Consider the following 24,729-nt stretch of genomic DNA (forward strand, 5'->3'; position numbering starts at 1 on the left):
AAATCACTTTGAGCCATTACCTTTTAGGCCTCATCCCAAACCTTTCTAACTCACCAAGAACTAGTTGGTGAGCTAAACATATCAAATTGAGCTTCAGGCTCGATTGGGAATTATTATCAAATTGAGCTTCAGGCTCGATTGGGAATTATTATTATGTGACGATAACACAACGTGATAAACAATTGATAAGCTGATTTAGTTTACGAGTTTATTCAGTAACATGTCCAATCTTTCATTACTCAACATCATTGAGCAATTATATGATCGGGCCTAAGAAATCTGGAAAGAACAGAAAGGGATTACCCATAGCACAGAACAATAAATTTCACCATAGTGTCGCTTTTTCCTTTGAGTTGAAGAATTATATTTAAATAAAAATATATATATTCCTGGGTAAAAGGTTTCCTGATACGGAAAATCCCGGGAAATGGTTTCCTATATTTATGCTCCGCTCTGACCCCACAAAAAAATGTTTGCACCACGACAAAACCAACTCCTAAAACCCTAATATTCAGAAGCAACCAACAAGTCTTTCACCCAAAACCCTGAAACAGCAAAACCCTAAAAATGTCATCTTCAATTCCTCTCCGCCATCTCCGCCAGCTCTCCACCACCGCTAAATCTTCAATCACCATCTCACAAGCGAAGACCAAGCTCCGAACAGAGCACGACCCTGACAAAGCCCTAGAGATTTACACCTCTGTCTCCGAACACTACTCGTCTCCTACCTCCTCTCGCTATGCTCAGGACCTCACCGTTCGTCGCCTCGCCAAGTCTCACCGCTTCGCCGACATCGAAAAATTCATTGAATCTCACAAAAATGACCCAAAAATCACCCAAGAGCCTTTCTTGTGCACCCTCATCCGATCGTACGGCCGCTCCGGCATGTTCGACCACGCAATGAGGACCTTTGATCAAATGGACCAGCTGGGTACTCCGAGATCTTCACTTTCCTTCAATGCTCTGTTAACTGCGTGCACCTATTCGAAACAGTTCGAAAAAGTCCCCCAGCTGTTCGATGAAATTCCCAACAAGCATGGTGTCTCCCCAGATAAAGTGTCGTATGGTATATTAATCAAGTCGTATTGCGCGGCTGATAAGCCCGAGAAGGCGATTGAGACTCTGAGGTTGATGGAGGAGAAGGGTATTGAGATAACTGCAGTGACATTCACCACAATATTCAATGCTCTGTATAAGAAAGGCAATGGTGAAGAGGCTGAGAACTTGTGGAATGAGATGGTTAAGAAGGGTATTGAGGTTGATGCTGCCGCTTATAATGTTAAGATTATGTATGTCCATGGCGGGAACCCGGACAATGTGAAAGCTTTGATCGAAGAAATGGCGAATGCCGGGCTGAAACCCGACACTATTAGTTACAATTACTTGATGAGTTGTTATTGCATGAATGAGATGAAGGAAGAAGCTGTCAAGGTTTATGAGGGGTTGGAGGGAAATGCTTGTAATCCGAATGCTGCAACTTTTAGGACTTTGATATTTTATCTATGTAAGAATGAGGATTATGATAAGGCGTATAAGATTTTCAAGAGGAGTGTGGAGGTGCATAAGATCCCCGACTTTAATACGATGAGACATTTGGTTGAAGGATTGGTGAAGAAGAAGAAGATGAAGGAGGCCAAGGGATTGATACGCACAATTAAGAAGAAGTTCCCTCCTAATGTTTTGGTTGCCTGGAAGAAAGTGGAGGAGGGTCTTGGTTTGGCTTCTTCTGATAGGAATGCTTCTTCGGTTCCTGATGACGAAGAGGCTAAGGAGGCTACAGCATAGTTATTGGCGGGATTCTGGTTGGTCTTGTGCTGAATGTGTTGATTACTTCATCTGCGGCCGCCCGAATTGATCTGGTGAAACCGTGAGCAAGGATGTCGATTTTCCGAGGAAGCAAGTTTGAAGCTTTTGGAAATTGTAATGCTGTAGAAGCTTCAATTTTGATTTTTATGTTAGTTTTCTACTCTGCTTTCTGCTATTTGGTTGAATCTGTTCACCTATTGTAGTGCTAGTAAAAATTACTCGGCTCATCTGGCATTTAGTAAGATTTCCGAGCCCTTGTTCAAGCTGTCTTTTATCCAGATATGGAAGCAGGCATATTTTATTACTTTGCATCCTGCTTATGCCATATCCAGTATGAGGATTCCGTTCACATCCTGCTAAGTGTTAACACTCTGTAATGTTTTATTTTCCTTTATAAATTTTGATTAACAATATGTTACATTAGAGTATTGTGATAACTTCGCTCAAGAAAAAAGCTGGTTGAAAGTTGTCCTGCCACCAACTATTGGTGTGGATTCAGTGGTCTGCTTGGAAGTCTACTGGAGTAGAGCATATATATTGAATTGCAAATTGCAAACCAGAGTGAGTTTAACGGCTATGAAGAAATGTTCATATTACAATTCGAACCAGAGTGAGTTTAATAGTTTAAGTAATACAGTTCTCTGTCAAGGACCCACAAAACTATTTTGGCTCAGAATCAGAACCAAAAATTTATTTGGAGTTCCCAGATTGTATAGAATAGAGGAGGTCACTGGGTTACTGTTACAGAGGAGGTAGCCTGCATATGAGAGTCGTTCGATTGTAAATGAGAGAGCCATTGAATTGCAGGAGAGAGTGTCAAGGAGAGAAGATAAACTCAGCCAAAGCTATTTTGTTATACACCAAAGAGCAAAAGAAAAAACTCAAAATCACTGTCAGCAGTAAAATTTATAACTAGACATATGACATTTTGTGGGTCAGTTATTTGCTAATTTCTTTTTGTAAATAGAGTAATAAGGAAAGTTTTTCAGGCCCAACCCTGCTGAGTGAAACGAAGATGCCACAGCTTAGCTTAGGCTGGCTATCTTGAAGTTCAGGTTCTCTTTCCTTTATTGTACTTGCAGTTTTAGTTTAATGTTCCTTCCGTTCAGTTCTACTTTCGGTTCAAGTAGTTGATTTTGTTTAATTGCTTTCAGATTACTGAAGATTTATCATTGGAGTTGTTTGTTCAGCTGGCCCTCTTAGCGTGCCCCTGTTGAAGATCAAAGCCTGCCTTGCAGGTTTTGCTGGTTGCATACCTGTGTGTTAAACTCCCAATGAAAATATATGAATTTGAGCGAGAAGCCTTCACCAAGGATACGATTTTGTTGAAATCTGTAATGAGAAAGATTCTGATTATGGAATCAATAATGGTCCTTTTCTCAAGTTACTCTAGCTCCCTTTTCCTTGTTAAAGTTTTCTACTTCCAACTCTATTTTGTATTTGACTGCCAAACAGGAAATCAAGGTGCTTAATATGATCAAACTTTATGGGAAGCCAATATGTGTAAATAAGGTACTGAACTGTTTTTCTTCCCTAGCTATCATTTTCTGGGTCTGTACATCTGTCATCTTGTTCTACATAGACAGGTGCCAATCATAGAATTGCACTTAATTTTTGTTTTTTGAGGGCTAGGCATTCTGTTGTGTCTCTACCGACTGCATATCATATATGTTCTGTAGTGATGATAGATTGTGTGAGAGTTTTCAAGTATCTAAACTAGGGAGGGTTCTACTTATAAGTAAAAGCGGAACTTCTGCTACGCCTTGTTATGAGTTCCATGCTATCACTCCTGGAAATTGGAAATTATATTTGTTTTGGTTTTGAAGCCAAAGTCAAAAGGGTATTATTTTAGTTGCAATACACATATAACTTCTGGCATTTGCTCATTGTTGTAATACTTGCTGAAATGGTGGCTATTTTACATGAAGTTGATTTAGAATTTGAATTTCTTGCACTGCAGTTTTACATTACAAAGTAGCCCAAAACTTATTTTTCTCTGTAGTTTCTTCTGTTGAGTGACAAGAAGGGACTAAATAGGTAGGCTGGGCTAGAACTTAGAACTAAACAAGCCAGATAGATAAAGATCACGGGCACCGTGATTCAGACTCAGTAGACCACAGGGTTGGGATCTTTGATTTGATCCTCTAAAAAAGTGTGCCTCAAACTCAATCCCAAAGGCAAATAGTAGGTAGAAACAAAGATAAGAATCCAAGGGTGGAGGACACATGGGTTATTGCTGCAACTGTGACTGGCTGATGACAAAGATTTTCTGATGAAACAGAGACATAATGAGCACGCTGCAAGGCTAAGCTCTAAGCCTCTAAAGCTAAGATTGATAGATAGATAGAAAGATGGATACACACAGAAGAGACACGAGTACATATGAACCAGAAAGATCTGATCAACTGAGCTCATGCGCTAAAAGAAGCTCTGCTACTTACTTGTGGTAAATAAAACTCATAGGGACATGTGCTGCTGATTTCAATTTTGAGCCAGCTATATAATTTCTCAGGTGGATGATGAATCTCTGATACCTTGTGTGCCCTCTCCACACTGAAACTTTACCATTTCCAGAAAAGATTCATTCTCTTCAGCCAAGAAAGAGAGAGAAAATTAAATGACAGCCTAATCAGCCATTTACTATTAACAGTATGAGTGAAGTGTTACTTTTTACTGCAGTGCTGGGTCACAACAACCAAGTGAGAGAGAGAGAGAGAGAGAGAGAGAGAGAGAGAGAGTAGTGGGGCGGGATTGAAGAAGAGCACCACCTGACTGATGATGATGACTGGTGAGGAGGACTGAGTTGGAGGGTGGGTCATCAATTCGTCATATCGTCATGGATCCGATTCCATTTCTCTACTTTTATTACGTTACGTGGTGTGTACGTAATAATATCCAAGGGCAAGGGCAATTTTCTTTCTTACTTTCTTTCCATTTGTGCGTAAAAGAGAAAGGTGAAAGGAATAGAAACAAATGGCAGACCCCACCAAAAGAAACAACGAAATAATAGAAAGAGGAGCAAGCAAATTGCATATCGGATCCTATAGTGAATTTTAGTTTTTAGTTCATGTATAAGGGATGTGTTAGCTTCTAGCGACTCGAGAAGATTTTGGTAATGTACATGCAATGGCACAATCAAATCAAACAAGGTGGCTATGTGATGTCCAATAAACAATTACAATCCTTTTCAAAGGTACAAGTGTGAGACTCAATTACATCAACAGTCAACGATTACATTATTTATGTGCGTGTGTGCGGGTGTGAGCGGTTGTTCGTAAGTTGTATTAGTACCAAACAAAATTATCAAATATTCCAACAACAAGATACGACATCATATTGACTTTCATGGACTAGAGTTGGATACTAGGCATGTGCACCACAGAAATGAGCGTGCAAAGCGGAGAAGATTAGAGCTTTTTATTGATGTTTCTTCCAAGTTGCAAGCTACAACATCATTTCAGTCCATGAGAAGGCAGAAGGCAGAAGACTGGCTTTTTAATCATTGGTCGGTCCAACTGCTTAATTGGTCCTTAATAACATCATTGATTAAAGTTGTACATCCCAATATTTTCAATTGATTGTGTTCTTGTGTTGTGTCCGCGTGATACTCTCAGGCTCCCTGTCAAAGGAGCTACCATATCATGTCATGTCGACCAAAAGTGCAAACTCGTTTATCAGCTCTTGCACCTTTCACTACCTCCCAACTTTTGCTTTTTAATCAGGCACCATTCAATAATGTGTTAGACAGTTAATTGAATTCAACCCCCACAATTTTTTTTATATAGGACATTTTCTATTGAGGGGTACGATAATAGTCTAAATTCACACATACACGAATGCTAGTACTCGAATCTAGAACTTTGATTGAAGGAGTAAATACTCCAAACCACTACACGGTTTCTTTGCCAACCCCCATCATTTAAGCTGCAAAGAAGAATCACACACTATATCAAACGGACTCCGAGCTATTCCTGAAGAGATGGAGCAACTGTTTGCGAAGAGTTATTGAATCGTTGGAGCCCCATTTGAATTGTTGGATAAATGCACGGTCTCTTTTTGAGTAATCTCATCTTGCATATTGCGCATTTGCATGCCAAGTACTTCCATTAACAGATCATCCATCTTTCTACGTAGAATAACAACATGCACCACAACAAATTAATGAAAATTAGCCACCACCATTATCATCTTAACTAGAAACCTTTGAAACTAACCCATACTATTTCATATGATCTCTTGCAACACATATATTACATAAAACCCTCAAACTGAAAAATCATCAAAGTGATCATCTAGTTCGTGTTTTATTTTGATTCGTTTGAGAGCTAGCTAGCTAGGTTTTAAAGAGCTCCAGAAACCCTTGCTCCTGATGATGATCTTGCACTACCAGTAGCGCAGCAGAATAGAGCCTCCCAAATCTCGGCGAAAGCTTCAACGATGACCCCATGGTGCTCCCTCGAGTTCAGAGACAAGAAACAATGGAGCAACTGCTCCAACTCTCTCTCGTCGAACATCTGCTTCTCCAAAATCATCTCCATCATCGACCTCTTGAAGTCCTCGTACGGATCCTCCGACTTCTTCACCACCGCGAAGCTCTCCCTCACCTTCCCCTCCACCGTGCACGGTATCAGCCTCTGAAACACCGACAGCCTAGCCGGCGCAGCCGTTTCCATCTCCGCCGATGACCTTCTCGAGACGCTGCGTTTTGCGGCGCTGCTGCCACGCTTCTTTTTCTTTTTCCGGCGCGGAAATGGCGGGGACGAGTCGGTGGAGAAGCTTCTGGAAGATCTGGTGGAGACGAGGGTTTCGGTTTCTTCGTCGTCCAAGCAGCCGCCGCCGCCTTCGCTGCTGAAAATTCCGGTTTCGAAGGAGGACGTGCTGATCCGGATGCGACTTGTCGTTGTTTTCTTCTTTTTGTTTTTGACTCGTCGTTTTTGGTTCGTTTTCTTGTTCTGCTCCGAGACAGAGGAGGGAGGAGGCGAAACGGTGTCGTCTACGTCGGAGGAGGCGGAGGCGGAGGAGGTGTAGATTTTGCTGCGTGGGTTAATGTCGTAGACCTTGGCGACCACGTGCCACTTGTCCTCTCTTTCCCACTCGAACTTATGATGATGGTCGGGCGGCGATCTGGTGCGGTCGTCGTCTGAGAGTGTTGGTCTGGATCTGATGCCACAGAATAACACGTGGCGTTTGATGGAGGAGTGGTGATGGATTTTGGACGGTAGAGGTGGTGGTAGTGCGGTGGTGGCTGGGAAGTTCACGTGGTTGACTACGGGGGGTGGTCGGGAGAGAAATGAAGGGACAGGATTTGAGGGGAGAGTGGAGGGGTCTTTTGAACGGCAAGATTGGAAGGAGGGGATCACTCGGGAGATTCGGAACTTGAAACGTTTCGCCATGAAGGATGGACGTTTCTTAAGAAACAAGCTCTCTGTGTATGTATGTATGGGAGACTAACTTGGCAGGAAGCAGGAAGGAGCAGTGTGATAAAATTGACATGCAAACTGTTTGTGTATGAGAAGTGGTGGGGCTTAAATAGAAAGTTGTGTGCACCACTTCTCTCCAGTTCCTCCCATTTTCCACTGTTCTGTTTATAACAATATATTCTTTTACTTTTTAATGTCACTCATATAATGTCGTTCATATTCACGTATCCAATGTTATAATACGACACGATATTTGAAAAATATTCTTTTATCAGACAGTCTAAAATTAGAGTTATAATAACATTAATTAGTTTCATTTTATTTAGGATGTGTGGTACTTTAGATTTACAGCAAAAGTTAGTGAAAATGAAATTATAGTAAATATGCAGGGTAATAAGATATGCACTGGTTAATAATTGGTAACGCATTTTTCGAAAGTACTGTGTGTGGATTGAAATTACTTTGAATCCACATACAAAAGAGAATCTATTGTTGGATTATTTTGTTTTTGGGGTTGTGGATATACATGAGCTGGCTAGCCTGTTTCTCTGTGGACTGGTGAGCTGCTGCCATTTCTCCCTTCTTGTATTATTTTTGAGGGAAGATATATGAAAGCCAAGGAGCCGACTTCCAAGAGAGTAAGACACACCTGAAAATGGGAGACTATATATATATATATATATATATATATATGTATATCTAGGCTTATGTATGGTACCTAGCAGTATCCAGGCCGTACGCTGATGGATTCTTGGAAGGTGATCATAGATTCATAGATTACAAAATGCTGAAATTTAAACTTGGGTTCATTAATTATTATAATATTGTTCTGTATAATACATTCTCTTTGGTGAGACAAGTCAATAGAGTCATGACAAAGTTGATATCTAAAAATTTGATTTTGCTCCAGCTTGGATTGGCACCTTCTTAGCTGACGACGTGATGGGGGTCTCTAATAAGACCTGCTGGATCTGTTTTGATAATAGTTAGTTTTGTTTGTTGCTGGGGCCCTGCCCCCCCTACTCACCCAAAAACCAAAAAAAAATAATTTGATTTTCATCTCCTGCAGAGCTTCCACAGTGTGTTGCAGGGTAGGGGAGCCAATTTCCACCAGGCCCCTACCCACCACAATCAAAGTTGAGTTGTATTATTAAGTCAATGGTCAAGCAAATGCATTTTGACAAACATGTGTTCCAATGATTTGGAATTTTCATCCTGAGGATCTGAGTTAGGGCATGGTCCAATTTCATTATGTTGCATGAACATAGAATAGCAAAGATTAACTAATGCTTTGTTTGGAATTGCATTTTGAAAGGGTCAATAGTGTTAATTATAACTTTTGTTAAATATGTGCTTCTTAATCATAAAAGCGTATTTGGACGATCCAAAGAGGCCTTTTGTTTAGTGCGATATCCTGTAATAAAACCATTCTGCCTCGCCCAATACATGGGTTTCGGCAAAGTTTCTTGACCACAACCTCATCTCATGTTGGGGTTTATGACTCAACCATTGGAGATGCCCTAAGAAGACTGTTGAGGAGCCAGTAGAACACTGGAGATGAGATGACCTAATAAAAGAAAACAGATAGCCGATGATGAGGAGCCAGCAGACGAGTTTCAAATTTGTAAGCAGCGCTGTGTACAAAAATTCAACCTCATAGCCTAGCTAGGCCCCAGCGCTGCAGCACCTGTCTCAGAACTCATGATAGTGGTAATAATCTTTGCTGGATTGGTGGATAAATAGTCAAAAAAAGATAGTAAAAAAAGCGAGTCTTGTCCCCTCCATGCTCCTATTCTAGCACTGAAATTGCATTTACGCAAACGTTTCCAAAGCTTGCAAATAAAGAAGCCAAGCTTCTTTTTTGTGCTTGAGAGATTCAATTTGTACAGAGACTGTGAACTCAAAAAAGTCAAACAGAAGAAGAGGCATTTCTAATTTATCAAACACGTGGTGTGGGATGGGATAAGATATCCATGGAAACAAAATCATCTTTGCATGCAAGCGTCTCTTTTTTTCTTTTTTCTTTTTCTCTGTCCTTTTGGACATGCTCTTTGGCAAAGTTAATGCCTCTTGTCTATACATAAAATCTCAGATGTTCCCCCACCCCAGCATGGGGCGCACTGCGCTCTCTGAGCATCACAGTCGTGACTCTGTGGAGCTCATTTGCACAGTTAATAATATCACTTTTTTGTTCAGGTTGCTTTGCTTGTATTGTTTTTTTCTTTTTTGTCTTTCTAAATTATGAAATTTTACTATTTGGGTATTCTCTTCTCAATTGTATGCCAGGCCATTTTTGTTGAGAAGCGTTGCCTTTTGGCCCTATCATCTCAACTCTACCTATTGGATAAGAGTATTTACTCATGCTCCCGAGGTCATAGGTTTGACTTATTTCTCCCCAAATATTGTTTGTATTTATACAAAATGAACTTTGGAACGAGAAATTATAGAATACTACGTATGGTGGTACATCTTGTACACATATTATAATATGGGTGGGGACAGTTTATTTTCTCTCCTTTTAGGGAATAGAATATCCACTTATATTATAACACGTGTACAAAATGTACCACGTGATCGTACTACCGTAATATTCTATAATATCTCGGAACATAGAAGGTGAGGACAAAAAAATAACAAATAAAAAAATACGGAAGGTGAAGTGGTGTTTGGTAAAGTTTGCAACTTTCCTTGTTTCATCATCAGTAAGATATTTATATCATACCTTAACAACTTATCTTCCACTTGCATATAATTTAATCTGCTAAACAAATACAATGCATTCCAACATAAAAGGGGTACGAATCAAAATAAATTGACCCACCATTGTTTTTCTTTTCGTTTTCTTTTTATATTATATAAAAAGGTAAGAACTTGCCGGCCGTTGTTCGAACAAGAAGACAGTCGAGCATTGGTTTGTGACATCATATAGTTAGTTCTCTTGTCGTATTAGCTGCTAAAACTTAGGAGAACATTACCGTATATCTTTTGTCACACTCTTTGACGAATGTTATATATGTTCGTCATCCCTAAATCTGAAATCGTCGGGTTTCTTTTCTTTCTTTTTCATTTTTGCTGTAAAATTCTTTTATTTTATTTTTTAATAACAAATTATGTAATTAAAACAGAGAAGATGGTAGATGACATGAGTTGCCATGTCATGTTCCACATGTTTTGATATCCAAAAGTAAATAAATAAGTTGATGCCCGTACCGTAGCGCTATTGATCTAACTATATCTATATGTTTCATAATAAAACAGATTTGATAGTAACGTAATAAAACAGAAGTGTAGCTGGCTTTGGCCTAAGTAGAAACAATATACTGAAAAGCTCAGAAAGGATATTTGTCAATTTCACCGCCCACCCACTTCTCTATAGTGCAATATTATTGTATGGCATAAGTGAAAGCGATTCTAATTTGCCATGTCACAATCAATTGGAAATCAAAATACAATTTTGCCAAATCTTCCAGGCACCCCTTTCTGTTGTGCACTTAACCTGGCACAGTGACACGACCATATAAAAAATAAAAAATAAAAAAATTTGAACCATAAATACCAACTTATTCGATCCCACCAAGAGTTTTAATCCAAATTTAAAACCATCATTTTTGGTCAATGGCACATCAAGCGGGTGAATTTGGCCGAATATGCAGGTCGGATTTCATGCTTGACCAAAACAAATAATTTGGACAAGGACTGAAATCAACCCTTTTTCCTTCGAGTTTCTGAGAGTTTATGGTTATTTTGAAAATATAATGACCAGTTTAATTCAAGTCCGCGTTTTGTGTTAAAGGAAAGGTTATCCATTTCCCACATTTTGTTTTGCAATATTGTTTTTACTGTTAGAAAATCTCTTTGGGCAACTATATATGCATTGTTTATTGCATGAACTCCCAAGTTTAGCGCTCTTATGTTCCTATATAAACCCCATCTGTTTACCCTAATGACACATATATTTTCTCTTCTCTTCTGCCCTTTTCTAAATTTCGCTTGAGCGTTTTTGAATCTTTAGTGTAGTGTTCTTGAGTTCTTTTGAGCATTCCTCAATCCTTGAGACTTGTTTTTAACTCTTTTGAAGTCAAAGATTTTCATCCAAAGGATAGAGATCAAGTTGTTTCTCGATACACGTCTTGTTGTATCTTGAAACTTGTTACACCCAGTTCTATATATATATGCCTCAATCTTATTGTTTTTTTTATAAAAAAAATGAATGATTCTCAGTGAAGAAGAGTTGTTATAACAGAGAGACAATATAGGCGAGGGGGAGCTTGTGCGACATACAGACGCTTCAAGTAAAATGGAGCCTAAGGAACACACAGATATGCTAGAGAAGAAGGCCTCGATGGAGGTGGAGGGTAGCCGCGAAGCCCCGGAAAAGATCAACAAGGTTGCTTTACTTTGTGCTGTGGTTGGCTCAATTATATCCATTATATTTGGCTATGGTAGGCTTTCTCTCTCTTGACAGGATAATACTTGTTCATTTTACTTTCAATTTGCTAAGGTTTGTGGTTTAATATCTAGATCAATGTAGGTTCTAAAGAATTTGGGTTTCCATGAATTACATTTTGTGAATACAGATACTGGTGTGATGAGTGGAGCCATGATCTTCATCAAAGAAGATCTCAAAATCAACGATGTCCAAGTCGAAGTACTAGCCGGAATTCTCAACATTTGTGCTCTAGTGGGATCTCTAGCAGCTGGAAGAACCTCTGATTATATCGGTCGGCGTTACACTATTGTTGTAGCCTCCATAATTTTCTTAATTGGGTCAGTTCTAATGGGGTATGGTCCAAACTATCCTGTGCTGATGACTGGAAGATGCATTGCTGGCTTAGGTGTAGGCTTTGCACTTATGATTGCGCCAGTTTACTCTGCAGAAATTTCATCTCCAGGAACCAGAGGCCGTCTAACCGCTCTGCCAGAGCTTTGCATAAGTCTTGGCATCTTACTTGGTTACGTTTCAAATTATGTTTTCGGAAAACTGGCATTGACACTTGGATGGAGACTGATGCTAGGCATTGCTGGAGTTCCTTCAATTGTTTTGGCATTTGGGATTGTCAAAATGCCAGAGTCGCCAAGGTGGTTGGTGATGCAGGGCAGGCTAGCAGAGGCCAAGAAAATTTTGTTTCTAATTTCTAACACCAAAGAAGAAGCTGAGGCTCGTTTTTGTGATATCTTGGTTGCTGCTGGACTTGATGAAAATTGTAAGGAAGATGTAATTGAGGTTCCCAAAAGCAACAAGGGTGAAGGGGTTTGGAAAGAACTACTTTTGAGGCCAACTCCGCCCGTCCGTCGGATTCTAATCGCAGCCATCGGAATCCATTTCTTTGAGCATGCCACAGGGATAGAAGCTGTTGTGTTATATAGTCCAAGAATTTTCAAGAAAGCTGGGGTTAGAAGCAAAGACAAGTTGTTGCTTGCCACAGTTGGGGTTGGTGTTACAAAGACTTTGTTCATATTGGTAGCCACATTTTTGCTTGACAAAGCTGGCAGGAGGCGCTTATTGTTGACAAGCACTGGTGGCATGATTGTGGCTCTAACAGGATTAGGGTTTTGCTTGACAATGGTAGAGCACTCCAAAGAGGAGCTTACTTGGGCACTAAGCTTGAGCATTGTGTCAGTTTATGTGTTTGTGGTTTTTTTCTCAATTGGGCTTGGGCCCATAACTTGGGTTTACAGCAGTGAGATTTTCCCTTTGAAGTTGAGGGCACAGGGAACAAGTATTGGGGTGGCTGTGAACAGACTTACGAATGCTACAATTTCTATGAGTTTCCTGTCAATTTACAAGGCAATTACCATTGGAGGGACCTTCTTTATGTTTGCAGGCATGGCTGTCTTGGCCTGGCTCTTTTTCTTTTTCTGCTTGCCAGAGACCAAGGGGAGATCATTGGAAGAGATGGAAATGGTTTTCAGCAAAAGCAGTGATACTAATAAGTCTAGAAATGGTATTGTATGAATGCAATCAAGAATTAATGTACTAGCTAGCAGGGTATAGCTCAGTTGGTTGAACTTTTCCACGTCCACCTATGTGGGCAGAGGTTCGAAACCCCAAGGCACCCAATAAATATTTGTGTAAACCCCTTTCCCGCAATCGCTTGTACTAAAAAAGAAACAATATTAATGCACTCTATGTTTTATCTAAAACCTTAATTATGTGGTGATTCCAAGCTTTGCTCATATGGTAAACAGATTACAAACCTTGCTTATCTAGTAAAAGAGTACAAGCCAAAATCTCAAATAGTAGTATAATTTACAATAAATTTATAGATGCACAAATTTTCTAAAACAATAATGCATAAAAATTGATTGTGCCATCAAGAAAGAATCAAGGAGATGATGTAGCTGGCTGGTGGCCAATCCTCTGTGTACATATGGGACTTGATTTTTTGGGGACAACTCTTCAAACAATACAAATTATTTTTTATTTTTTTTAATCAACACAAACTTTTGGAATAACCCTTCAAATTAACCTACGGGTAAGGTTTAAAGAGCCATATGCTGGAAGATGCTCTTACACCTGTATCTAAGGAAAAAGTTGCTAAGATGAGACAAGATATAAATCTATGCTCGATCCTGTGAAAAATTATAAGCTGCCTTTTCTTACTTCTCATATAAATACAGTGATATCGATCCTTTCTATTTGGCTATAGTAATTTATCTCTCCTCTTGATTTATAGTCTTTACTAAAGCTTTGTAAAGAATTTATTTTAGGTGTGATTAGATTGTCATCTTACAGTTCATATATCCAAGTATAATATTCATAATCACAATAATGGCTTACCCAAAGTTGACAAGCACTGGGGGCATGGTTATTGCTCTATCAGTGTTAGGGTTTTGTTTAATAATGAAGGAGCAATCTGAAGGTTTTAGCACTGCAAGCCAATATGCATACGTGGCTTTCTTCTCTTTTGGGATTGGGCCCATATCTTGGGTTTATGGCACAGAGATTTTTCCCTTTGAAGCTGAGGGCACAAGGACTGAGTGTTGTTGGGGTCGCTGTGAACAGGGTTATGAGTGTTACATTTTTAATGTATTTCTTTGCAATGTATCAAGCAATTACGATTGGAGGGACTTTCTTTATTTGTGCAGGGATATCTGTGTTGGCATGGGTTTTTTTTTCTTTCTATTTCTTCCTGCCAGAGGTCAAGGGGAGATCTTTGGAAGAGATGGAATTGCTTTTCAGCACAAACGCTATTGATGATTAATGGTGTTGGAATTCAGTCCAAAATCAATGCATAAAATATGTTTCGATGTCCTTCGTTTTCTCTATATCTCTCCTTATGTGATTGTCCGGCGGTGAAAAGAGAAATAGTAAAATATGGAGAGATAGTGAAACGGAAATGGGTAAGTATTGAACAAGTTAGGGGAAGTTGGACATCATTTGGATGTCTATAATTTCTTGTAATCAAGGGCGGATCTATGTGTGGGCTAGAGCCACTCTAACCTAGTGCTAAATTTGGAGATGAAAAAAATTAGTGTTAATTTTTAAGATTTCATTAAATTAGTGCTAAATTAAGTCCTGTCGTCAATAAATTTGTGACTTATGCATGTGTCAAATTTGAGAGAGGAGAGAGTGAACAAATGCTTTATTAATTGGTAAGACTCGGCCTAGATTAATTGTTTCCAAGTTTGTTTTTGGACCTCCGTATAACTTTTTAAAAAATATAGAAAATTTGGCATAAGTCCAATTATGAGGAGAGATTTTGGGTGCAATCCACGCAGAAATTGTTGTTGATCCAAGTCCTTTGACTTTTGCGCCACATAAGATTACATGTCTATTTCAATTTATTGATATTTACTTTTTTTTTTTTTTTTTGTTCCAGTTATGCACCTAAAACATAAATAAGGTAAATTATGAATTCCTAAAACTGGTAAGTTATTGATTTGTAGGATATTAATTATCATATTTGATTTGAATTTAATTGCAAATCTATTTATTGAATTCTGAAATTTTCCCAAGGTATACCGACATCAAAATTTGTAATAAGAGTTCATAAAAACTTCATACATTAACAATAGGTAAGGTACCTACGCATACACCTCGTATGCAGTATGCAGGTAATTAAACCCATAAATTACCTCTGGTCCAGGTAATTAAATCCATAAATTACCTCTAGTCTAGGTAGTTATACCCTCTAGCTCAGCTAATTGAACTCATATAATATCTTGGTATGGATCTTTAAACTCAACTGAGATAAAAATCCATACAAAATTTCTTTGGGAAAAAAAAAAACACTATTACATGGAAGACATGTACATATGTATATAAATATGAACCTCCAGAAAAAACTGCTTAAGAAAACTCAAGAAAAAAACACTTACCTGTAAGGTAGGTACATATATACCTGTATGTATTAACATTATTTACCTGTATATCAGGTACATAATTTAATGTGGGTGCTTGTCTGATCGATTGGTATAATATGTGAGTTTTTACTTTTTATTGATTAAATTGTATTTTATCTATATATTAGGAATATTATCAAGGAAAAAAAAATTCAAAATTCAAAATTTGGAATTCAATTTCAAGGAAATAATGCATTAAATTTAGATTTTCAATGTGTTTTCCTTATTTACCTTAAAGGGTAAAATCGACACAACAAAAAAGTAATAAATGTCAAAGGACCTACATCTAAAACCAAAAACACGAGGACTAGACCCAATGACGGCTAATCGTTTTGGACCTAGATCTAAGAACCCCTTTGTACTGATATTGTGCCTAGGATTTCTTTCATTATTGATGTTTCTATTTGGACCCCAATATTTTAAAAGTTGAAACGGACTCGAATGGATAAAAACATACTAAAAGCCAAAAAACTATCTAACGAGCACATGAAGGTGAAGGAAGTTGTGGTTACCAATTTTCCAGTGTGGGACATTTCTTCACACTCTCACAGATCGTGGAGCCTCTTTATAAGAGAAAGATAGTAAGTTGTGCGTTTGGCTAATGCTCAAATATAATCAATTGTTGTTAGTCATTAGGAAAACAATTTGTATCTGTCTCCTCAGCCATTAGATCATATTTGAGGTAGTTTAAAATTGAAAATGTACAACCTTTTCTAAGAGGAAATAAGGTCTTTTGGCAAATTCGAAAGCAGCAAAACAATAAATTGATTTCAACAGTTCGGTGTACCAAAAAGCATTAGAAAATATTTAGGATGACTCTTCATATATGCTGGTTCACTGTTGGCATAGGCATGGGCTTTGCCCTTGTGATTTCACCAATTTACATAGCCGAAATTTCACCTCCTAAATCCAGAGGCTTCTTAACCTCTCTACCAGAGATTTGCATCAGCATTGGAATGATGTTGGGGATTGTATCAAGCCGCAGCTTTGACTGGACAGTAGCGAGTGGGATCTCAGCCGTCCCTTCGCTTGCCATGGCCATTGGTTTTCTGAAAATGCCAGAGTCCCCGAGATGGCTGGTGATGCAAGGCCGTCTAGAAGAAGCTATAAGAAAACTTTACTACTCGTTTCGAACACAAAAGAGGAAGCTGAATTTCGTCTTCGAGATATCATGGTTGCTGCTGGCCTAGACCAAAAAAATTGCAATGAAGATGTGGTGGAGCTCCTTGATGTTGATGAGAATAGGAGGGGTGTTGGGGTTTGGAAAGAGCTAGTTTTGAAGCCAAGTCCTTGTGTCCGTACAACTTTAATTGCAGCAATTGGCATCCATTTCTTTGCACATGCCACGGGCATAGGACCAGTTGTGGTGTATAGAATGTTGAACGATGACGGTACGGTCACTAGAGGCGAGCTCTTTGTTCCTTGCATAGTTGGGTTGTTACCATTTAACCTCATAATAAATAAAAAATTATATGCAACTTGGTAGCCACATTTTTGGTTGACAGAATTGGTTGGAGGCAGCTCTTGTTGACAAGCATTGGGGGTATTTTTGTAACTTTATCAGCATTGGGCTTAGGTTTAACCATGGCAGAGCACTATGAAGGCTTTAGCACCTTTGGGAAGGTGGCTCAGTACTCATATGTGGCTTTCTTCTCACTTGGGATAGGGCCTGTAACTTGGGTTTATAGCACTGAGATTTTCCCTTTGAAGTTTAGGGCACAGGGACTCAGTTTTTGGGTGGTTGTGAACAAAATTATGAATGTTGTTGTTTTAATGGGTTTCGTTCGGTGTATCGGAGAGATATTCCTTGGAGGGGCCTTTTTCATGTTTGCAGGCATATCTGTGTTGGCAGGGTTTTTTTTCTATTTCTTCTTGCCAGAGACCAAGGGGGGAGATCTTTGGAAGAGATGGAAATGCTTTTTCAGGAGAAAGACTAGACTAGAGATTATGATTCTAGAAATGAAGTTGCAAATGGTGTTGGAATGCAGTCAAAAAAAAGATGAGTAGAATGTAAATTGGAGAGCAAATTTAGGTGAAGCTAAAATGTATTGTACAAGGAGTTGTTCGTATGCAGTGGATCATATTTGTCCTTATTACTTTTATAGATTTATTAGTTTCATCGTTTTATTTTATAAAGATGAAAAATGTGAACATGTGTTAGCTGAAATGGAATTTTGAATACGTACATTATAATTCGATCCAATTGAATAATTCCATTTCAGCTTAACTATAATATAAGGACGTTGTTCAATTTAATTTAACAAATATGGCTTGGCCCCTAAAATAGAAATTTAACAAATCAAATCCATTAATAAATCTTGCCCACATGACACCTACAAAAAAGGAGAACCTCGGGCAAATTCACACCCACCCCATCCTCTCATCAACCCCACTTTCCCCACATAGCTCCCTCTTTTCCCTCATCAGGCAGAGGTTTGAGGAAGGAGAGCAAGGTGTTTAATTAAGCCCTTGACTCTAAGTCTCTCTCTTTTTTTCCCCCTTTTCTTCTCTCTTTAATGTAACATACACATACACATACACATGAAGAAGCTTTGTCCAAATATTGATAAAGAAGATGGCCTTGAGACTGTTCTTGAGGTCCCTATACCAGAAGAGATGTTCACCAGCATGGGAAGCAATGTGCAGTTGCGATTGCAAAACATGATGACGTGGATGAAGGCTCAAACCTCCGACAAATGGTCGGCGCCGGTTATCGCCGGACGGTTGAATGAGCTACGGTTCTTGCTTTACCTTGTAGGCTCTCCTCTTATCCCTCTTCAAGTTCAGTTGGGTCATTCCATCCACCGTCCAGTTAGAGATTCTTCCATTGTAAGAACCATGAATCTTTCTCATAGTTGTTATATATTTTTTCTTGTTGCACATGATTGCAAGTAAAAAAGGTGGAGGACCTAATAATATTTGATTTTTTCGTTAACATGTTCACGGTCATTCGTGCCCATTGTGTTACTAGATACTAACACATCATTTTAGTGCCACAAATGTCAATGACTATAATGTTCATTTGTTTCCATTACTTTTGAAACAAATTCATTTATTTACAGAGAGATGTCACATGGATTTCATCTAAGATACAATTACGAAATTACTATAGATTATTAAATAACATGAGGCATCATGAATTTTCCCTTGCTTAATTAAAATCCCAATAATAATTGGACTCAAAATGTTACAGCAAGCTTCAACAGCCAAATACATAGTGCAACAGTACACCGCTGCAACGGGAGGCCAAGCGGCATTGAACTCGGTGAACAGCATGTGTGTGACCGGCGAGGTTAAGATCAGTGCGTCGGATTTTCAACAAGGGGACGTGAGCCTAGAGGTGAAAAGGAGCTCGGCCGAGAGCGGCGGCTTCTTGCTGTGGCAAAAGAACCCGGACTTATGGTGCTTAGAGCTTGTTGTTTCTGGCTGCAAGGTCATCTGTGGAAGCAATGGCAAGCTTTCATGGCGGCATTCGTCTAACCAACAAACACCCATCTCTCAAGGCCCCCCTAGACCCTTGCGCCGTTTTCTTCAGGTATATATATGTACTTATATGATCTTCAACATTTTCTTGTTTTCTTTGAACAAAATATCTAACAAACTTTGTATCATGAATAAAACTATTTGCACCGTAGTGAGGGGGTCAATGGACCCCTAATGATGTAGTGATGAGTCAATGTGCATGCAATTTTTATTTATATAAACTCTTATCACTTGTTCATTACCATGGCACTGGCAAATATTATATGAAATATGAACATTTTGTAGGGTTTAGACCCAAGGGCCACTGCCAATTTATTCGCAGATGCCATGTGCATCGGCGAAAAGATCATAAACGACGACGATTGCTTCATCCTCAAGCTGGACACAAGCCCAGCAATTCGAGAGGCACAGAGCGGCCCAAACTACGAGATAATCCACCACACAATATGGGGATACTTCAGCCAGCGCTCGGGGCTCCTCGTACAATTCGAAGACTCGAGGCTGCTGAGGATGACCAACAAAGCCGACGACACAGATGTGTTCTGGGAGACGAGCGCTGAGTCTGTGATACAAGATTACAAGTACGTTGACTCCGTCAACATTGCTCACAGTGGGAGAACTAGGGTTAAGGTTTTCAGATATGGCGAGCGGTCTGCAAACCACAAGAGGGAGATGGAGGAGACGTGGAAGATCGAAGAGGTGGATTTTAATATTTGGGGTTTGACTATGGAGAGCTTTTTGCCTCCTGGTGACATAAAGAAGCAAGGGTGAGGGTGAGATGATAATTTTTTTTGTTTTTGTTATGAAATTAAAGAGATAGCTAAAAGAAAACTTGTGTAAATACTAGTGAGTGGAAGGCAATATATGTATGGCAAAATGATGAAAAGGTTTTGTAACAACAGTTTTGTTTGAGCTGCTTAATTAAATTGAATTTTTTGGTAATTTGAATACATTGTTTGCTGGGAGAGTAGATCATACAGCTAGTTTCTGATCGTGGAAGTTGAGTATCTAGTTGTCCAAGTTCGTTTTGTTTTTGTCTATATTATCCGAAATTATATAAAGAAATCAAATTTGAATGCAACCTGATTAACTGGCCTAATTCCGCGTTAGCTCTAAGATTGTTTTTGGACATTGAGAACGTAACTTTATATAGTAACTAATAATAACATGAGATATTAGCAAGGAGCTTTTAACTCAAATGATTAAGAACAATTATCCATGCATCCGAAATCTTGTATTCAATCCCGCTCTCTAAATATCGCGGGTATAAAAAGACAAAACATAAAATGCGTATAATCTTGAATTCTTATCAACTCATTTGTTCTGACTTTGTATCATCCATGTCGGTTATTCTGGAAAGAAAAAAAACAGCGACAAACAATCAACAACGACAACTTTGCCACTGTGCATAAATATTCTTATATTGCTTTGCATGCATAACTCTCAAGCTCGGCAAACGTCTTCGTGGTCCTCCCTGATTCGTCTCCGTAGGGTGCCGTGAGATGCAGACAGGTGTCCGAAGAAAAACGCCCCGATTTGGAAAACTGTCGGGATCTCGGCCAGCACAGAGTTTCTGCATCAGGACGAGGTAACCATCAGCCGCCACGTGTGCGATCCTGCCGTCCCTTGAATGCCACGTATTCGCATTATTGGGGTTAGGAACAGGCCACGTAACATTACGTGGTGAAGTTGCTCACACCAAGCCTCTTCATGCGATTGGCTGGGGAGGCAATCAGTCAATGAGTCATATGACCTACCAAATCAAATGTATATATATAAAAGCCTGCCTGCCTGCCATCCTTTTACGTCCTCTATAGCCATATTTCATTTTCTCAAACACCTACACAAATATCATTAGGCTTTGTCTCTTCTTCTTCTTCTTCTTCTTCTCTCGGTCTCTATCTGTTTAAATGATGGAAGATTCATCAATCGTACGGATTGATAGGAAAACATCAATAGAAACTGAGCCAAGAACGCTGGGGTTTGATCAAATTCAGTTTGCAAGGGTATGTTTAATGAAAACTTTCTGGGTCTTTTTTTTTGCTGAAAAATGTTTTCTGGGTTTTTTCAAACGTGCATATATATAAGCATTGCTCTTAACCACTTAGAATACATGTCGCAACTGGACACACACATATATATGTTGGTTTTACTTCTTCTTTTTTCTGGTTTTTACGTATGAGTTTTAATTTATTTGCCTTTGTGTCTTTGTATTTGTTCTGGATTTGTAATTAAATTTGGTGATCATGGTGTTCATATATGCAGGAGGCAGCTAGGTATGTGTTGAAAACAAAGAATATAGAAGAAGCAATGCGCATTTTCACAGAGGTGGGCGGGGTTTATGGATGAACATATATAATTAATTAGAGATACCACATTACATGAGCTAATTAACTCATAAATTTTGCAGGGTTTGGTGCCAGTGGTGAGTTCGATTAACCAAAACGGTGACGAAATGATGGATTCGGAGGAACTTGAGTACTCAGAAGATAATTATATAAGATCACAAGGGCCGAGGGATTGTGTCTCAGCGCCTTTTTAATTTAGTTGCTTTGTGATAATTTGATTGCTGTGTTCTGAATGTTAAAAATATTGTACATGATGGATTTTTTTTTCCCCGTTCCATCAGTCTCTGTATAATTTGTTTCTCATGAATTGAGGTCGGATCTTGTCTTGTCTCCTAAATCAAAATTTGATTTGCTTTGTCTCGTAAATTTATATCTCTTGCGTCATCATTTTCATATCACGTTTTTATTTTCTATCAACTTAAATTTTGAACCAGTAATTGTTTAAAATAATATTAAAAGTCTCGTATTGTGCACAATGCGGCTGCATGTGAGAGATGATGCTAACTTGATATGCATGGATTCATTCCGTGACAACTTTGGATAACTTGTGTAGTTAGTGCTTGTGTTGTGTAGCGCAGGGGGATCTAGAATCGTAAGATTGGGGTCGAGACAGTGGCAGATGCAGGATTGTGACCTCACAGGGTCACAGTGTAAAAATGTTAAAAAATCTTGCGAAAAAAATAACACTAAAAAGATAGTACTTCCACATATAACAATCAACCAGATGTAATCAATCACTGTTAAATTGCATATTCAATACAAAGATAAACTTTAATTTACTAATGAAACCATGAGAAAGGAAAAAATAAAAATCTTATTTCATTGTTACGAACGAACAAAACAATCAATGATGTAGTACACTATAATTATTGAGCCACGGATAAGTTAAATGGCCAATAAAAATTAAATAATCTTCCCCAGCCAAATTTTCTAAAAAATATCATAGCACAAGCCATTAAATGTGAATTCTCAAGAGGACAAAGGAAATATACATGTGGTGCCAAAACAATTTCTACATAACAGGAACTCAAAAGTTAGAGCAAGACATCGAAGAATTGAGGAAATCCCAAAAACGAGCTGAAAACGTCCAATACCCATTTGATCATGCTACTTTACTTTTTTCCCATCACTTTTTTATTGATGAAAATGCATTGCTACTTGACTTGAAGTCAAACACATATATGTTTGTCGCTCAACCATTTGATTTGATCATGCCTGTTCATAAATAGATAGCTCTCCAGCTTTAACTTCCATATATAGATGATTCTTTAGCTAAGAGTGCACACAAAACATATCAAAACATTATGGGGAACGTATCGATTGGCATGTTCTCGAAACTAGTAATAGTTATGCTGCTGTTTCATCTTGTGGTTGCCAACTTTGTAGACTCTTTGCATACACAATGTTTGTTGGGTTCGGGGGAATACGCTGGGTACTTCAATTATCTAGCCCAAAACAGTGTCATTTTGCCCGAGTTGTTTAAAAAAATAAAAAAGACAGCTGCACTGTGCTTAGCACAGCGCCTTCTCTTTCAGCGATTTCGTCGAGCACTTGGTGTGTAGCTCCAAGAGGTCGCTCCAGCAGCTCCAAGGGACCTCCAAGCCTATTTTCATGGCTTCCAAGAGGTCGGGCATCCCCGACGACCCCACTGTGGCACAGCCACTGGTTAGAGATAGAAAATACAAGTATATTATATATATATATATATAAATGTTCAAAACACATGTTAGAATTAAAAAAAAATTCAAAATTAGTCATGTTTAATTATTTTTAAAGGGGCCATTAATTTAAAGTCAATTTGTCTATTAGTAAGAATAGGTGAAAGGTAAAAAAAAATGGAGGGCCAGGGCCACTCCTTCCCGCCACCGGTGTAGCAAGCATTTTAGAACACACTCTCAATCTCTTCTATCAAACTCCCACCTTCATCAACTATAATTACACTATTACTTATGGGGACACCTTGTGGTATTTACAAAAAAAGAGTCTCTCAATTGTATTTAATATGGGCTTGTTTAATAATTTTGGTTTTTGGTCTTTTTTCACTTTGTTTTTCTGTTTTGGGCTGACTATTCTTGAGCCTTCAGCTCTTGACCGAAAAAGACAAAACAATGAATCCAAATGTATACACTACATTGTTTCCTCCTCCAACTTCTATAGTTGTTTTTGGGTCTTCTTGTAAGTGCAAATATCAATCTTGTTACTTGTGGTCCAAGCCAAAAAAAAAAGACAAAGATGTTATTACTTGTGGAATTCTCCCCAGCAATGCATTCGCATTCATCCTGCATTTCCTTTTAATATAATTGACAATGGTGGTGTTTTCTCTCCCTCAATTATTGGAGTAAAAAGCTGTCATAAGTCTAATATTATGGGCCTTAATTCATCCTCTCTTCAAAAAGCGGATATGTAAGTGAAGCAAGTTAGGGGGCAACTCAAATTGTTAACCCAAATCAAAGTGGGCATCAAGGTCTATCGTGGAAGACTAAGGCTCGAGCAACCTAATCAGTATCTAAGGCTCAAAAGGGTGATGAGAACATGCAGCAATCGGAGTTGAACACTATTCAATTGTAGATTGATACATAGGCGGGATTAAAGGGCTACCCCATCAATTTCAATGAGACTAATGGATTGGAATGTGTGAGGGCTTGGAACCCCTACACATTCCATGCTCTAAGACAATTCCTTAGAGCTCAAGACCCCATTTTTGTTCAAAGACGCTAGCTAACCTCTTGATGATTATTTTGCTTGAGATGATTTCTAGTGTTCAAAACGCCTTTGTTCATGTCCGGTCCATTCCTGATAATCTATTGCTCTTGAGCCCAAGCTTTTAGTCAACAAACAATGACCCAAAAAAGGAGCCAAAGGTGGTTGTGATGCTTGATGTCAATATGGCATATGATAGAGTTGAATTTTCTTATTGTCTTTGTTTTCAATTTGTGTCTTATTGTAGCCATGATAAGTTTGCTCTAGGTAGCGTCTCTTCATACGCTTGGCTTGAAAGAGGGTCCTCCAAGGCTAATGTGTCTCTACTAGTTGACATTGTTATTTTGGTTTTGTTTTGAGTTTCGTTTGTAGCCTTTATGGAGCGTGTGACACTCATTTTCCTTCATCTCATATTTTTCTCACTGGATTTTCTGAGGCAAGATTTTGATGAGACCACGTTTGTTCGCTTGATTTTGTAACCTTTGACAATTAAAAGAAACTGTACTCTTTTTTTTTTTAATTTAAATTTTCCTACATTTCCTTTAATCTTATATGTGCATTTAAAGACTTAATATCTCATCTAAAAGTGCTAGCTTAATGTAATTCTTAGATTAATATATCTCACT

The 24,729-nt window shown here is 38.6% G+C and overlaps 5 protein-coding genes and 1 pseudogene across 5 annotated transcripts; 5 read left to right on the forward strand and 1 right to left on the reverse strand.

Moving 5' to 3' along the window:
• The first annotated feature begins 434 nt into the window (after positions 1 to 434).
• Positions 435 to 2,219, forward strand: LOC110765356 (Tetratricopeptide repeat (TPR)-like superfamily protein). The gene has a single exon (XM_021968466.2). It carries the CDS (start codon positions 568 to 570, stop codon positions 1,783 to 1,785), a length of 1,218 nt encoding a protein of 405 aa, XP_021824158.1. The 5' UTR covers positions 435 to 567; the 3' UTR covers positions 1,786 to 2,219.
• A 3,785-nt stretch (positions 2,220 to 6,004) lies between these two features.
• Positions 6,005 to 7,330, reverse strand: OFP7 (ovate family protein 7). The gene has a single exon (XM_021968434.2). The coding sequence runs from the start codon at positions 7,197 to 7,199 to the stop codon at positions 6,147 to 6,149; it is 1,053 nt and encodes a 350-aa protein (XP_021824126.1). The 5' UTR covers positions 7,200 to 7,330; the 3' UTR covers positions 6,005 to 6,146.
• Positions 7,331 to 11,008: 3,678 nt separating this feature from the next.
• On the forward strand, positions 11,009 to 13,370 carry LOC110765339 (putative polyol transporter 6). Its single transcript, XM_021968437.2, has 2 exons — positions 11,009 to 11,668; positions 11,804 to 13,370. Exons 1-2 carry the CDS (start codon positions 11,524 to 11,526, stop codon positions 13,180 to 13,182), a joined length of 1,524 nt encoding a protein of 507 aa, XP_021824129.1. The 5' UTR covers positions 11,009 to 11,523; the 3' UTR covers positions 13,183 to 13,370.
• A 3,014-nt stretch (positions 13,371 to 16,384) lies between these two features.
• On the forward strand, positions 16,385 to 17,509 carry LOC110765360 (putative polyol transporter 6 pseudogene; annotated as a pseudogene).
• Positions 17,510 to 17,959: 450 nt separating this feature from the next.
• LOC110765340 (uncharacterized) lies at positions 17,960 to 19,985 on the forward strand. Its single transcript, XM_021968439.2, has 3 exons — positions 17,960 to 18,401; positions 18,766 to 19,107; positions 19,341 to 19,985. Exons 1-3 carry the CDS (start codon positions 18,114 to 18,116, stop codon positions 19,824 to 19,826), a joined length of 1,116 nt encoding a protein of 371 aa, XP_021824131.1. The 5' UTR covers positions 17,960 to 18,113; the 3' UTR covers positions 19,827 to 19,985.
• Positions 19,986 to 20,845: 860 nt separating this feature from the next.
• LOC110765343 (uncharacterized) lies at positions 20,846 to 21,769 on the forward strand. The gene is made up of 3 exons (XM_021968441.2): positions 20,846 to 21,061; positions 21,321 to 21,383; positions 21,466 to 21,769. Exons 1-3 carry the CDS (start codon positions 20,966 to 20,968, stop codon positions 21,595 to 21,597), a joined length of 291 nt encoding a protein of 96 aa, XP_021824133.1. The 5' UTR covers positions 20,846 to 20,965; the 3' UTR covers positions 21,598 to 21,769.
• Positions 21,770 to 24,729: the final 2,960 nt, after the last annotated feature.

This window comes from Prunus avium, chromosome 7 (genome assembly GCF_965620075.1).
Source record: "Prunus avium chromosome 7, drPruAviu1.hap1.1, whole genome shotgun sequence".
Lineage (NCBI taxonomy): Eukaryota > Viridiplantae > Streptophyta > Magnoliopsida > Rosales > Rosaceae > Prunus > Prunus avium.